The 15,819-nt window shown below is 38.9% G+C and overlaps 1 protein-coding gene across 2 annotated transcripts; it reads left to right on the top strand.

Moving 5' to 3' along the window:
- The first annotated feature begins 1,953 nt into the window (after window positions 1-1,953).
- On the top strand, window positions 1,954-10,984 carry ptgis (prostaglandin I2 (prostacyclin) synthase). 2 transcript variants are annotated; one of them, XM_054617890.1, is made up of 10 exons: window positions 1,954-2,175; window positions 4,949-5,072; window positions 5,444-5,613; window positions 5,723-5,869; window positions 5,981-6,081; window positions 6,197-6,381; window positions 8,450-8,612; window positions 8,928-9,109; window positions 9,640-9,791; window positions 10,752-10,978. In XM_054617890.1, the coding sequence occupies exons 1-10, from the start codon at window positions 2,162-2,164 to the stop codon at window positions 10,909-10,911; spliced, it is 1,398 nt and encodes a 465-aa protein (XP_054473865.1). In that variant the 5' UTR covers window positions 1,954-2,161; the 3' UTR covers window positions 10,912-10,978. The 2 variants fall into 2 exon arrangements, with proteins under 2 accessions (XP_054473865.1, XP_054473866.1); XM_054617891.1 differs by lacking the exon at window positions 1,954-2,175 and adding an exon at window positions 4,150-4,238 and having other exon boundaries at window positions 10,752-10,984.
- The last annotated feature ends 4,835 nt before the right edge of the window (window positions 10,985-15,819 follow it).

Genomic DNA, 15,819 nt, shown 5'->3' with positions numbered 1-15,819 from the left:
GTTAAAGCTGTACACTGTGACTTCACAGTCAGTTATGCCATCAGATTGCTGTCATGTAGCAGTGTGCTAATGTGGAATAATAGCATGAACTGTGCATGTAGTATCCAGTAATAAACTATAAATATATACTTGAAATATTATCATAATATACTGTCAATTTGACTTATTCTTAAATGTGATGTGTTTATCGGTTAACTCATCACAAACCTAGACATTGAAAAATAATTAAATTCAACTAAATACAAAAACATTGATGTTGCAGTTTAATCAGTGGTCGAAGGTAAAAGTCATTAACTTCAGTGTTGTAGGCCTACAAATTCTAGGTACTTGTACTATACTTGAGTATTTCCATTTTATGCAACTCTATACTTCTACCCCACTACATCTCATGAGGCTGAAGAGTTGTATATTTTTTAACTCCACTACATTTGTCTGACAGCTGAAGATAATTGTTTCTTTTCATTTCCTCTTTACAGTGATGATCAGTCCAATGTAAAACAAAACATGATAAAGTATCCTCTATAGGTTGCCCTTCCAGTGTGGAAAATTCCATTCAGTGCCAAACAGGCTGCCCTACATGCTCGAAAACTTTCTGTGCACTGATGCCATGGATGTATGAAGAGACCTGGATAGAGTGTTGGAAGCTGCGCTCCATTCGGTCCTATAAAAGTTGCTCAGTGGCGCTTGTTTTTTAATGAACTGATTTATAGAAATATGAATAACTGGCTGAAAAGTCCACCTCTAACTTATAAATGATTTGTTTAAAAAGAGGATGTGTGTGTGTCATGGTTCAAATAAACATGGGTGTAAATATTTACCTGTAACATTTTGTTGTATGTAAAGTTGTATGTGATGTTTGTTTATACCAGAGTCTGTTTGTTCAAAGTTGATTGGTTTCCAGTGCACCACACCCATCTTTTAAGAAACAGGCAGTTTTGGGTAATTAACATAATAACATCATTATTCCTGAGACGCTGGCTTTATTGGCTGGCAGTATTGCTGGTCCCTTCCCTTCCTTTGGGAGATTTTTAAAGGCTACATAAGTCTGATTCAGACTTGAATAGAAAGCATTAGACAGTGTATATGTATCCATTTTAAAAACATTAATGAATTAATTAATGAATTAATACATTCTAAGATTATAATATGATGATTTTAATATAGTACAGTTTGTGACGTGTGTGTGTGTGTGTGTGTGTGTGTGTGTGTGTGTGTGTGTGTGTGTGTGTGTTGGGAAGGTGACAGGGGGTATTTGACTTATGAGATGGCTTTATGAGATCATATCTGATAAATGTGGCTACCTTATTATGTAAATGAACAGTACAAATATTTTATATAGAATATTTCATTAATTTAAAAAATTTAACATTTCTAAACAGTATTCAAAAATGCCTAAAAAGTACCATGATTGAATGCGTTTTATTTGACTTTCACTGATTCATTTTCAGGCAACAGTTGGTTTGTGTGTGTATGTTGTGTTACCATGGCATCTGAACATAGCAAAGGCTTCATATTTCACAAGCTAAAGGAACCTTTCATTTGTAATAATGTGTCTCGATTACATTTAACATTATCAGTGTCTCTTATAATAATGATGATAATAATAATAATAATAATAATAATAATAATAATAATAATAATAATAATAATAAGGTCAATATTTTGTTCAATTGTAATCTCTTTTCACGTAAAATATGTCATCAGCTGGGGTCGGAATTTGTTATATATGGAATACAGACATTTTAAGCAAGTTGTCTAGTACAATAGATAGAGACAGGAATGTTTTGTGTAACGGGTGGTGTGTGGACCCAAGTGCAGTATGACCAGGAGACAGAGTAATGTTCAGGAGCTTTATTCAAAGCGGAACAAACAGCAGGTAGACAGAAACCAAAAGGAGCAAAGGCTAATCTCGTGGTCAGGGACAGAAGGCTGAGAGGGGTTAACCGGGGCAGAGGCAAGGCGGAGAAGTCCAAACAAGCAGGGTCGCCAATGGGAAATCAGTCCGGGGAATAACGCTGGAAGGTCTGGCATAATGCGGAGAACGATCTGGCAGTGAGTGTGTGAGAGACTGGGGTATTTATACTGAGGTGAGTAGTGCAGCAGAGTGAGCAGGTGAGAGTGATTGTGCTGATGAGGTGGGCGTGGCAGACAGGTGCACTGCATGAGGCTGATTAGGTGAGTGAGGGAGAGTGTGGTAAGAGAGAGAGAGAGAGAGAGAGGACTGGGCTGTGAGCTGAGAGAAATAGTGCAGGAAGAGTGAACAGGTGTGACTGTGACATTTCCCGAGACGCTGGCTTTATTGGCTGGCAGTATTGCTGGTCCCTTCCCTTCCTTTGGGAGATTTCTAAAGGCTACATAAGTCTCATTCAGACTTGAATAGAAAGCATTAGACAGTGTATATGTATCCATTTTAAAAACATTAATGAATTAATCAATACATTCTAAGATTATAATATGATGATTTTAATATAGTACAGTTTGTGACGTGTGTGTACAGTGTGTGTGTGTGTGTGTGTGTGTGTGTGTGTGTGTGTGTTGGGAAGGTGACAGGGGGTATTTGACTTATGACATGGCTTTATGAGATCATATGATACATGTGGCTAGCTTATTATGTAAATGAACAGTACAAATATTTTATATAGATTATTTCATTAATTTAAAAAGATTAACATTTCTAAACAGTATTCAAAAATGCCTAAAAAGTACCATGATTGAATGCGTTTTATTTGACTTTCACTGATTCATTTTCAGGCAACAGTTGGTTTGTGTGTGTATGTTGTGTTACCATGGCATCTGAACATAGCAAAGGCTTCATATTTCACAAGCTAAAGGAACCTTTCATTTGTAATAATGTGTCTCGATTACATTTAACATTATCAGTGTGTGAATGGACATGTCAGGTTGTTGTTGCTGGTACGGTCGGTTAGTCAAGAGCACGCTTGATGTTAACGGTAGCAGCAGACCGGAGGTCAGCAGTTATTACAGTGTAGAAAAACTATCAAAGTAGAGATTTAATGACTCAGAGGTAATATCATAAAATATTTGTTTTCTCTTAATTTGTCCTTATGTTAAGTACTCTCGGTTACTATGGTTTTGCTGCACTATCATAGACTTTCCTTAAATATATACTGGATTATATATTGTTTGAGTTATCTATAAATGTATAAATGCGTATTTAATTAATTAAAAAATGTCCACACTGACCACCAGTTTGACGTTTACCCGTCATGCTCAGGTGAAAATTAATTTCTGGATTGTCTGTTGAGCTGTATAATTTTCATCTTCAGCAACAGATCGGAGACTGACCTCAGTTCAGTATCCACTACTTAACCTTTCTCCAGGTGCTGAAAGGCCCTGCTATCAGTGCGTGACTACCCTCTGCTGGTAGGTAGAGTACTTGTACATTCCTCTTTTTGCTGCAAATTATTATTTTTTCATATGTATATATATATATATGTATATATCATAAGAATTATGTATTACATAGTAAGGTGTGACAAATTGATCATTCATTCATTTACCAGTAAAAATTCAGTTTCACATAAAAAAAATATTTTGACAGCTTTTACTCAGAGGTATGTAAATGAATCATTGGTTTCGGACAGTGTCATCAATAGATACTTGTCCATGTGACTGCCTGGAAGTCTTCTTAAGGGAGGTAAAAATAAATATTTCACAACATTAAAGGGAATTGAATGTTGTCACAGGAGCGTTTCGACAAATCACGGGAACTTGACCTAATGACACCCTCTATGAAATATGCGTTCCTTGACATCATCCCCCTACAAATTGAAACGTGAATCTCTTCACCATGCTGATGTCACTGCTGGGAAATGTTCTTGCAGGTGGGTTTTCTGTGACCCTTATGAGGTGCGAATGAAGGATTTTGTGCAGGATGTTTAACCTTCTTCCTGAAAGTGTTATCGTCTAAATATTAGAAATAGTTAAGTGTCATCCTGTGTCACTCACAATGTGGTGGTTTTGTGGCGTTGGACACTGAGTACTGTTGAGTGTTGTGTAACACTTTGTGTCACAAGCCACACCTTTCCACGCCTCCTCTCAAGTAGTAGGTGCAGTTGAGCTTGAGCTCAAACATAAAACTGAGTTGCCAGCAGCTATGTTATATATTATCTGCGGGACAGGACAAGTATCAGACTTTACTGAAATATGTTGTGGACTATATTCTTACTACTTAATGGACTGCTTATACTAGTTCTTCTTTTCTTCACTCGCAAAAGGTAAGGCCATTTATTAATATGTTGATATTTGCAAGTATTAGATTATTAACAAAGATAGTGATAGATTCTAAATGTTGGCAAAGTACTGCAAAAAAAACAGTATTCTGCCATTTAGAAAAGCTTTACTTTTTCTATTTTCTTAAGTTAATCATATTTTATATTATTTAAAGACATAATGAATAGTAATAATTGTGTAAGAATACCTCTTCATTCATAGAATTTTATCTGACTGATAGAATTTGTATGTCTGAACAATGCTGACTATTAAACGCTGATTCTCTGCATTTAGTTTGGTCTTGAAACAGCACAAGAGAATAAATTGATGATTCTCATCGTTTACGCTGTGACCCATGTTTCAACCTCACGATAGAAAGCTCTTATGACATAACTTCTTGTGGACTCAAAACCTGTTAGTTAAGATTCACGAATGAATGAAAGGTAGATAGACTACTTCAACAAATTGCCAGTGGTGGCCTAAAGGTCAGAGAAAATCACCTGCAGGAACAATCTGAGTGAGGAAAGTGTAATGCATCGCTCGCTCTTCCTCAAGCATGGCCCCTTACGTTAACCGCTCCAGTGGAGCTGCTCGGTCGCCAGCAGATGTATGAATGTTATCATTGATTGCGATCATTGAATGTTATCAAGGTGTTCCTGAAACATGTGAAACTTCCTTTTGTTGTAATTTTAACGAGATTCCTTATTCTTGACAGACAGAAAAATGAGCCTCCTCTGGACAAAGGTCTGATTCCATGGTTGGGGCACGCTCTTGAGTTTGGGAAAGATGTTGCTAAATTTTTGGCCCGGATGAAAGACAGACATGGGGACATTTTCACAGTAAGTTCTGATAAAGACTGTGTTGGAACTGTGTAGGAAAATATGACTACCAAAATAGGATTAAACTAAATATGTAAACGTTTTTCCAAAGAAAATGTTGAAAGAGGTTTTTGCATACAGGAGCAACACGTCTGTCTGCTAATCAGATGTATGATCTGAAATGTAAAACAGCAACAAACTATTTTTAATTTGAATATATTTGAAATTTGTTCTGCAGAGGCTACTGCTTCACTGAATGTTTTCGAGCAAAACAATGACCATTCTTCATAACTTAAAAATTAAAAAGATAAAAAATGACTTTTTGGATTAAAAAAACCCTAAAAAGAGTTGTTTGAAATAATGCAATTTAAAATAAAATACTGTACTCCCAGGTTCGTGTTGCTGGTCATTACGTTACGGTGCTGTTGGACCCAAACTCTTTCGATGCCGTAATGAACGACACAGTCTGCTTGGACTACACCCGCATCCGAAGCCAGCTCATGGAAAAGGTTTTCAGTCTGCCGAGTATCAAACCTAAAGCGGAGAGGAAATGGATGGAACAGTAATGAATGCATCTTTTAAACAAAGACTTTATGATTCACAAAATGATAAGAGCAACATTGCTTTGAATGCGGGTTGCAAATGTCAACATCTTTCTTTTATTTCCTCAGGCATTTTCAAGGTTTCAGTCTCTCCAAGCTCAGCAGCTCCATGAACACTCACTTTCAGAACCTGCTGCTGCGAGACCAGAAAAACGGCAGCCCATTAGAGTGGAGACAGGAAGGACTCTTTAGTCTTTGTTACAGCCTACTCTTCAGGTAACAAACAGAGTTGTAAACCTTGAAGCACACTGTAAATCAGATGATGTCACTGTTTATACTGCCAGGAGTGACAGACAGGGAGATCTTCAACTTTGTTGTTGTGCTCAGGGCCGGATACCTTACAATGTTTGAAAGAAGAGACAATGCTACTGCAGTCTACGAGGAATTTCGCAAGTTTGATGATCTCCTCACCAAACTGGCTCGTGGAGGTAAGATGCTCAATAGCGATTCAAAGTAATCTTGTTTTACTTTTGCTTTCATTTTCTGACTTCATGTCTGTACAGCACAATAAGTATACATGATATTATGTTGTGTCTGCAAAAGGGGAAATCAAAACAGCCAACTCATGCCGGGTGCGACTGTGGGAGCTGTTGTCACCAAACTGTCTGAACGGGTCAGGGTCAGGGTCAAACTCCTGGCAGCAGAGCTACCATGACTTCTTGCAGAAGGAGGGAGTGGATGCAGAAATGCAGAAAAGAGCTTTACTTCTGCAGCTGTGGACCACGCAGGTGAGAGCTGGTTCTTTGTCTGTGTCTCTCAAACAAGTCTCACACACACAAGGCCACACATTGATGCCAAAACATACAAACATTCCACGCCCTGCATGTTTTAATTCCAGTCTGCATGCTCAGCCTACCAAAAAAAAAATCCTCTCTAACAGTTACTCAGAGCTACCTGCCTCAACCTGTAACTCAGAGTGGAGCTTTGACAGTTCTGCTTTATGTGGATCAGTTACCATGTCACCTTATCTTGTTTGAGGTTAAGTAATTACATGCGAGTACAGTGAGTAAGACGACTGCGTAAGTCAGCTGAAGTTGGTTCCTCTCGTTTCTCTGACTGAAACCACAGAGTTTCAGGCAGTCATAGGCAGGATTTGGCGGTCAGTCAGGTTTTCTACATAGCTCTGCCTAGGGCAAGACTTCACACCTCACCCATTCATAAATCCATATGTCAAGGACATATGGATTTATGAATTCTGTATTCCCACCTGTTGTTTATATGTCAAGTATTATTCAGCCCCTATAAACAACAGGTGGGAATACAGAATTGTTACTTCCTCAACCTCACCAGTTCAGACCCGTCTAGATCAACATGTTGTCATTGCTCTGTGCTGCCAGGTGGGGGAGATAGCAGGCTGTTTGATCGACCTACTGTCTGCTGTTCATCTATGCTACATTTTTAGCTGTAATAGCTTCAGTCCTCTTTTTACTGCCAGTCTCACTGGATCAATAATTGTTCACCCAGTAACAAGGAGAAACCTTTGCCAGTCCACCCACTACAGGCTCTTTCAGATGCTCTTCTGGTTTTGGGGAAGACCGCTATTCCTCGTGCTTGTTTATTTGTGCTTTATCATGTCTGCACACTCTCTCAAGTCTTGGAAGGAAACTGGAGCACCACTGCAGAGAATAGAGGCATTAGATGTGAGTCCAGTGGGACGTGCCACAGTGAATGTGGCTTATACATTTGTTACAGGCAATGCTGGGATTTCACCAAAGCCACCTACCACCTCATCATGTGTCCCACACAGGCTGGTGGTAGCTGTTTGTTTTTCCATTTTTAAACAATCATTGTTATTGGCTGAAACATTAATAGACTGAAATTAATTTATTAGTTAGTTTACTTTTAGAGGAGACACTGATTTAATGTGTCGAGGTGTCTGTACATTCTCTCACCCAGGGAAGTTTTCTAATGTAAAAATAGTTTGTTAGTTTTAGTGAGTCATGCACTCCCAGCTTCTCTCAGTATGCCAGTGAAACAAGTCATACCCTAATGGAATAGTTTAATCGACGCAATATGCGTAGTCAAGAGTTACTAAGTGTTCGATGAGGAAACTGAACCCACTCTTATGTCTACGGCTAAATATGAAACTGGACTCAGCAGCTGGTTTGCTTTATTTAGCATAAACACTGAAAACAGGGTGAACAGCCAACCTGGATCTGAACAAAATAACAAAAAATGGCAACCAGCAAATCTAAAGATCATTAATCAACATGTTATATCTTGTTAGTTTAATCTGTACAAAAAGCAACTACAGTAATTACATATTTAGTGAACAGACATGCAAGTGGTATCTCATCTAACTCTCTAAGCAAAAATGCTGAACTATTTCTTTAAAGATACTCACCCTGGGTGTAGGTTACCAGGCTCATACAATTATCTGAAGCATTCCATCTGTTGACCTGAAGATCTAAGAGGGCAGAAAGTCACTGCGTGGCCCCCTGAGTACCTTTGGGCTAGCTTTAACTGTCAATGGAGAGCTGACCTGAGATGTGCAGAGGTTAGACAGCTCCCTTAATCCATAACAATTACTGTCTGACAGGCTCAGGTGTCTCTTCGTGAGAGGCTGACAGCTGTGTCTACAAAGTGTGTGGACTGATTCACCTTCTCCTCACATCATTCATATTCAGACAGCAGCATTACAGAGAGCTCCATATTTAGTATCGCCATATTAAATGCGTTGTATTTCCACATATTCAAAATGTAGAGTTTTTTGTTTTTTTTTAGATGTAAAGTTTTACATACTAGAAGCTTATATCAAGTACTGAGTTTGTGCTAAATTGGGTGTTTTCCTTTAAGTGCAATGCTGGACCTGCTGCCTTTTGGCTCCTTGGATTCCTGCTCACTCACCCTGAGGCCATGGAGGCTGTTAAATCAGAGATCGGAGGCCTTACTCTCCACAACACCTCCCTGCAGCATCTTCCCATCTCCCTGTTGGAAGCACACAGCACACCAGTGCTTGGTACGCAACAGCTGCTAACAGCCAAATTTCACTTACTCACTCATATACATAGAGGTAGAGCCCCTCCAGTAAGGTGGAATCAAAGGCTCATTTGACTTGTTGATACTAACAAGATAAGTTTAGCGTACTGAAACAATGACAGTGACAATAAAAGTTTGACCATTGATCCAATTAAATAATGATTGTCTTTTTCATATGTTCAATTTCCGTGCAAATGTTTGTACCTCTCCAAATCAAGCCAGAGGGCACCGCTGATTTAACTCACACTGACACCCCTCTGACATCATCCACTCTGCTGTCCTTTCCATCCTGCAGATAGCGTTCTGAACGAGACCCTACGGCTCACAGCTGCAGTAATGATCAGCAGAGAGGTGGTGCAGGACAAGATCCTGCATATGGCCAATGGACAGGACTACCACCTCAGACAGGGGGACAGAGTTTGTCTTTTCCCCTTGCTCAGCCCTCAAATGGACCCAGAGATACACCAAGAACCACAGGTACTTCACTTGTGATGGTACTAAGAGCAATAACGTCACAAACACGAAATACTGTTCTTGTGATGTGCAGGAGATGCTGTTATCACTCAACATTTAGTGGTATATGGAGCCTCCACCATCATAACACATATAGTTGTGTACCTGCATTGTGATATTCCTAAGCCATATTGTAGAGCACAAAGCAATCTTGAGGAGGCAGGATTAAGCAGTGCGATTTAAATTACCAACAGAATACATCCTTTGGGATGAGCTGCTAAATGCCTACAAATTAAACAAGCAGGAGTTGACTAGCAAGAGAGCAAGATCAATTCCCCATGTTCATTCTGTTTGTCTCCAACGGTTAGAGGTGATAATTACATATTATGTAAGTATGTTTGTATGTTTTTTCTATTCTTAAAAAGTGATACTTCCATGTTATTTATAACAAGAAATAGAGCTGGAGACATAGGATCAAACCTATTTGCATGATATTATAATACCCACATCTTATGGCTTCATGTTTGTTTTTTTTACTTGTCTCCTCTTAACAGATTTTCAAGTATGACCGCTTCTTAAATGACGATACAACAGTGAAGGATACATTTTACAAAGATGGAAAAAGGCTGAAGTACTACACCATGCCCTGGGGTGCAGGGAGTAGCATCTGTGTTGGGAAAGAGTTTGCTGTTACGGCCATTAAACAGTGAGTGTAAAAGTCCACTGCTTTTCAATCTCTTTATCTTTCAACGATGCATTGATTGGTTTTAAAATGATACGTAAATGATCTAAGCATTTTCTGCAATTTCCTCCCCAATTACCGGACCAGCAAATTATATCTCTCCACATAACATTTCCTATAATGTTTTTCTGAGTCCTGCTTCCTTTTCCTATCATTATAAGCAACAAGCTGTAATGTAATAATTGTCCACACTCTGTAATGAACTGTAGGGTTCAACAATAATGATGGCCAATGGGCAAGTGAAATGTCACCTGAGGCTAGTAAATCTTGATCGAGGAGGTGGTTAAAAAGAATTAAACACATAGCTTTTTCCAGAGCTGATGATGGATGTAGCTAAGGAGTAAGTCATTTTGCCCACTTTTCATCTCTGGTAAGAGTTGCACATGTGCGTTACAGATAGAGCACTTGCAAAGGGAAATGGCGTCCAGTAAAGACATTTTAAGTGTAAGCGAGCATCTCAAGTATCCTGGAAACCGGAGTTGGGTGGTGTTAGATGTCGGAAGAACTCCGGATTCATTTACTTAAATAAAGATTAAACATGGCAGTTACATTTAGACTTTGTTATTTGATAACCGCTGATAAATAAAATATAATAATTTGTATCAATAGGGGCAAACAAAAATTGATTTAGTGCTGACCTGTATGAAAAATGATAAGGGTAATGGACAGTCATTTTTCAGACATCAGATCCAGAAGCAAAGGTTAAAGGTCATTCCTTGTAATGCACAACACACAAAAAAGAGCAAGTGTTTTTAGGACTTTGCTATTTATTTCAGATTGGTTGATTTACTTGATGTGATTTTCACATAATTTCTGCATTTAACTGAATGAGTGAAATCTGATATTATTATTGTCCTCTAAGTCGTGTTTATCAGTGGCCGGTCTGCTGATGTTCTAAACTGCTTTTGCCTTCTGTTTCTCTAGATTTGTGTTCTTGCTCTTGGTCTATCTTGATCTGGAGATGTGTGACCCTGAGGCTAAACTCCCACCAGTTAATCCCAGTCGCTACGGCTTCGGGATGCTCCAGCCGGACGGAGATCTGCAGGTCCGATTCAGACTGAAGAGGACACTGCGTGAAATGTGACTCAATAATTTGACTGTATATAATTGTGAAATTGTTTACTGATGAAGCATTTGTTTTGTGTAGTGCTGTACCGTTTACCATTTTATATTTACTTAGTGAATTTATATATCATATTTAACTTGTTTGTTATTATTATTTCAATAAAACAAACAAAAGAAAAAAAAAACCTGACATATATCTCATATTTATTTGTGCCTCCATACTAGCTGAACATTTGTAGGCTTAAAAGTCCCCCTTCACTCAGAAAGCCCACTTTAAATTTGAGTTTAAAATGTTTTTGTCAAAAGCACCACGGCCCTATTTTCAGTTTATAGAAAAGTGAAACTTGAAACCTCCAGCGCACATAATAATAATAATAATAATAGTGAAAATAATAACAATATTATTAAATTAGATTAGTATAGTGCTTTTTAAGAACCCAAACTCATTTCTGGGGGCCAGTTGGTGGCTTTCAATGTGAAAACCAGGATTTTGGTAGTTGATCTGCTGGGAGACAGGAAGCCAGTGGATATTTTTGAGGACTGATATGTGATATGGTGCCAGGAGTTGGTGTGGGTTAGTGGAGCTAGCACTGATGCCCTAAAGAAGTGTGTTGTAATAATCAAGACGGGAGAAGGCGTGGATCAATGTTTCGCTAGCAGGACGTGCGAGAGAAGGCTGGATCATATATTGCAAAGGTGGTAGAAAGAGGATTTTAAAAAGGAGGAAGAAGGAGGATTTGATAATAACAAATAAACTGAAAATTGATTTGAAGACTGAGCTCTTGTGTCCCTCCTACACCGCCATATTTGTCAGGTGACCTTTTGAATGGGGCTCAGTCCCTTGGTTGGGAACCACTGGACAAAAATGACCTAACCTTATAGCTAAAAGTAGCTCCAGCTACAACAGTCTAATAATGTAATATATAAAATATCACTCACAAGGGCAATTTCCAGCAGAATGAGTATTTTTTTTATTATTGGTACATACTTTTACTTTGTATGATTTTGAATGCAGGACTTGAGTATTTTCACTCTAATGTAATGTAGGAGATCTGAATACTTCTTCTACCACTGCTTATATGTGGAGATCAAAGGAGGGTGAACCCAGCTATCAACATCCTTTTCCTAAAAAAAAATGTTCCATCATTGGTTCTCGTTGTTGTTGTTGTTGTTGGCTGTGTGCCTTCAGATCGTATGATCATACATTTACTCATCCATCTTTAATGTGCACTATCATTACATGATGCTTTTATCTAACAGTGCACCTCATCCTAAAGAACAACAACAACAGTGCCCATAAGTGGGTTTTTTTTTTATTGTTACGTGCAGACGTCAAGGCGCGGTGCTGAAAGAGTTAATCAGATGTGGAAGACAGTGCTGAGCTGCCATGGATCCACTTTCAGAGAGATGCGGCGCCTCCTCACACAGCTGACTGGGAAACACAGGTAGTCTGTCCGAACGGGCTCTGGGCATACTTGTTGATCTTCCGAGGCGAAACGCTGGTGCGATATGCGGAGCAGGAAGCCGGCGGGTAGGCAGTAGATCGTGGTGCTGAGGATCTCTCTGCCATGTCGGAGGCAGAGGAGGGGGAAATGGATTGGGTTAGACCATGGCAATAGTAAACCAATAACGGCGCCTCCTTTCTTTTCTTTTTTTTTTTTAAATGCTACTGGCTTCATCTCCGTTTGTGCCAGCGGATTGATTGTTTCCAGAGCGGTACGTGCTGGTTTGATTCAGGTACAGGATGACAACAACTCACTACGGTAATTTTTTTTTTTTTTTTTTTTTTTTTAAAGCTTATTTGACTATGAATCATATGTCACCTATTAATTGTAATAGATTATCAGTGGCATGTAGGAATACTCTGCGTTAAACCGCACCAATATGGAGCAGGCAGCCTTTGACAAACTAGATAAATGCTTAACGATGGAGGATTTGCATTCACAACATTGCATTTGTAGATGATTAAACATCACAGTGAGCTTATTCCCAGTCCAAGCACAGTGTGTAGACATGGGTGAATAATGTTTGTTATGATGATTCGTTAAATGCTAAATCATTTTTTATCGAGGCATTGACTTCAGGAGAAAACAGGAGGGTGGAGGCTTCTTCAAATTAACATTTATTTCTACTGCTTCCCCGCAGCCTGTTACTGCATCTGCAAAAAAAAAAACCGACATGACAATGTCTCCATCCTCTACTGTTCATGTTTGTATTCCCTTCTGCTCTGTAATGCATGTCGACATAATGCTCGGTCCTAATTGTGTTTGGGAAGTGTTAGAAACTTTGTGTGACAGCGAGCAATGATCACATCTGCAGGCCCGAGGTGTTGTTGGGTTTCCACGCTCTCATCACACAGACAAAAAAAACCCGCAGCTCGTGCCACGTCTACAGTCACAGATGGGTGATAACATTTTGGATGTCTTTTTGTCAGGAGATGATGTAGGCTACATATTTTTTTTTTTCCTTCTCAGCGTCAGCCTGCCTTCCCCCAAGGGAGCTCGCCGTGATTCAGGGAGTGAACAGCGCGTCCTGGTGTTTCAGCACCATTAGAGTGGACAGCGCTCACTTTGTACCACACACACACACACACACACACACACACACACACACACACTCATCACCGTGGTGTCCTGCGTCCCCACCCACAGGGCTGCATGGGGTGTCACATGAGCAGTGATCAACCAAATACTATACATAGTTTATTAATGATAATAATACTGTATCAGTCCCCATAGGGGTGTTTCCAAAAAATAGGTCAGTGCGAGTTCGTTCCAAAGTTTTGGTTGGAAGTATTTTAACAAGGTGGTGTTCATGGTTCCCTAACATTTTACTTCTTAGCCTGAAATATAAATGTGTTATTTTGCAGACTGTAGGTGTGAGTCATCTCAATAATCCACATCTTAGGGAATGTTAATTGTTGATTCGGGACATGAATCGGAGTCTGATGGTATATGTAATGCTGATTCAAAAATTAACTTAAAAACAAATTCAAAGAAGATAATAGTGAAATGCCCAATTGATCTGTTTCCCGCCCCTGGATTCTTTTAAAACAACGATTTTTTCCAATTATGGTCTTCAATTCCCTACGGGTTTTAAATGGTTTCAAACTTTTGGTGGGAAATTAGATTCAATAAGGTTTCTACAACTGTATAGCTAATGACATTATTAAGTAAAATAATGTGAATCATAGTCTGAGGGAATGTTTATTTTTGACTAAGTCAATAGAAATCATACCCTCAGATTTTTTGAAAACATTTTTACATTTCTCTACAATATATTTCCTGAGTGAACTTTACTCTGGAAAGAATTTTCAAAAAAAGGGGGATCATATAAACAGAATAGGAGTAGAAAAAACATTGAACTGCTTTCTGTGGTCATTCGGCTACAAAATAAAATGGTGATTGTTGTTAATTGTTGTGGTGACAACCCACATCAGCTTTGTCATAAAGTGTTGTCTCAGCTTGCTTGGAAGAGAGCGGACTCAGCTCCAGAGACCGATGGCGGGCTAGTTAGCTAGGTAGTCCTTCTCCAGAGCAGCAGGGATTGATGTGGAGGGATCGATAGCGCCTGTGCTGCCGCTTGCAGCTAGCACAATGTTCTGCTCATTTTCTGTAACCAATGTAGTATCAATGCATGGCTGAATTAGCAAGATAGCTAACTAGTCAGATGTCCAGTAGCTGGTTAGCTGGCTTGCTAATTCCACCATGCTTAAATGCTACACTGAATTCAGAAAATGAGCCAAACAAAGTGGTCTAACAATAGCAGTGATTTCCTACACTGTGGCAGTAGTGTGTGGATGAGGTATTAAGTTGTTTCATTTTACTCATTTATTCTGTCTTTCTACGCTTCGTAATGTTACTACTCCACTGCTTGTTTAAATCAATACTGAAAAACCTCACCTCAGTGAGACTGCGAATTGCTGTAGGTCGGTTTAGTGTTTATGGAAGTTAGTACGCTTCAACTGTCGCAATGGAAACGGTGCACATAAAAATGGTTCCGCTCTTAACATCCTGCTTCGTCGATTTAAATGGGAATGCTAGTTCTACTCCTATTGTATGAGTGCGATATAGCTGTTGTGATAAAATAATAAATATTGAAATATCATAAAATAATGATGATACATTTTATCTTAACAGCATTTTCAACTATGAAAAAAAGTCTCAAGAACTCCAATCTAAGTTTACACTTACTACTGAAGAATTTGATTGAAAATGATTCATAAAAATAATTCAAGCAACTTGATACTGCAGATGTGGCGATAATTACAAGACTGAAATGTCTTGAAGCAATAGCATACTCAATCCGTCTTTTATTTCACTTCACCCCTATTAACTAGTAATAATTGCTCTTGAGGACCTTGCAGTTTCTTGCCAATATCCAATCAATCATTCTAATCAGGGACTAGCGTCACAAACAAGGTAGGACCAGTATTGAAAAAAACACTGCTTGGAACCAGTGGTTTTAGCTTGTGATGTGGACATGAGCTGTGAGCGGTTCCACAAAAGAGGGATTTTGCTCTCTTTGATTGTCATTTAAAGGATTTTTAGAGGCCTGAAGAGGTGAAAACATTCAATACTTTACAATGTAAAGGCAAAAATAATAAGTCCAAATAATCTAAATGGGTTTGTGTAACAAATATATTTCTATTTCCTTTCTGTTTTTTGAAATCTTCTCTTAACTTGTCAGATGCAGCGCAGTTTAGGACTCACTGCTTTAAACTACTCCTGGGGCCCAGACCCAAATCTTTTATCAAAATGTTAGTTAAGAGTCAGATGATGAGGGTGTGCGCCTTGTTATTTGGGGCAAATCCTAGAATACTAATGATTTCTTAATGTTTGTTTTTTAATCCTTTAGATACAATTATGAAGGAAAACAGGACCAACTGTAGTCCATAGCCCTGGATGTTTGCCTGATTCCTCAACCT

The sequence above is a fragment of the Anoplopoma fimbria genome, chromosome 17 (assembly GCF_027596085.1).
Source record: "Anoplopoma fimbria isolate UVic2021 breed Golden Eagle Sablefish chromosome 17, Afim_UVic_2022, whole genome shotgun sequence".
Taxonomy (NCBI): Eukaryota; Metazoa; Chordata; class Actinopteri; order Perciformes; family Anoplopomatidae; genus Anoplopoma; species Anoplopoma fimbria.
Note: the sequence above shows the minus strand (reverse complement) of the source record. Positions and strands in the feature narration are given on the sequence as shown.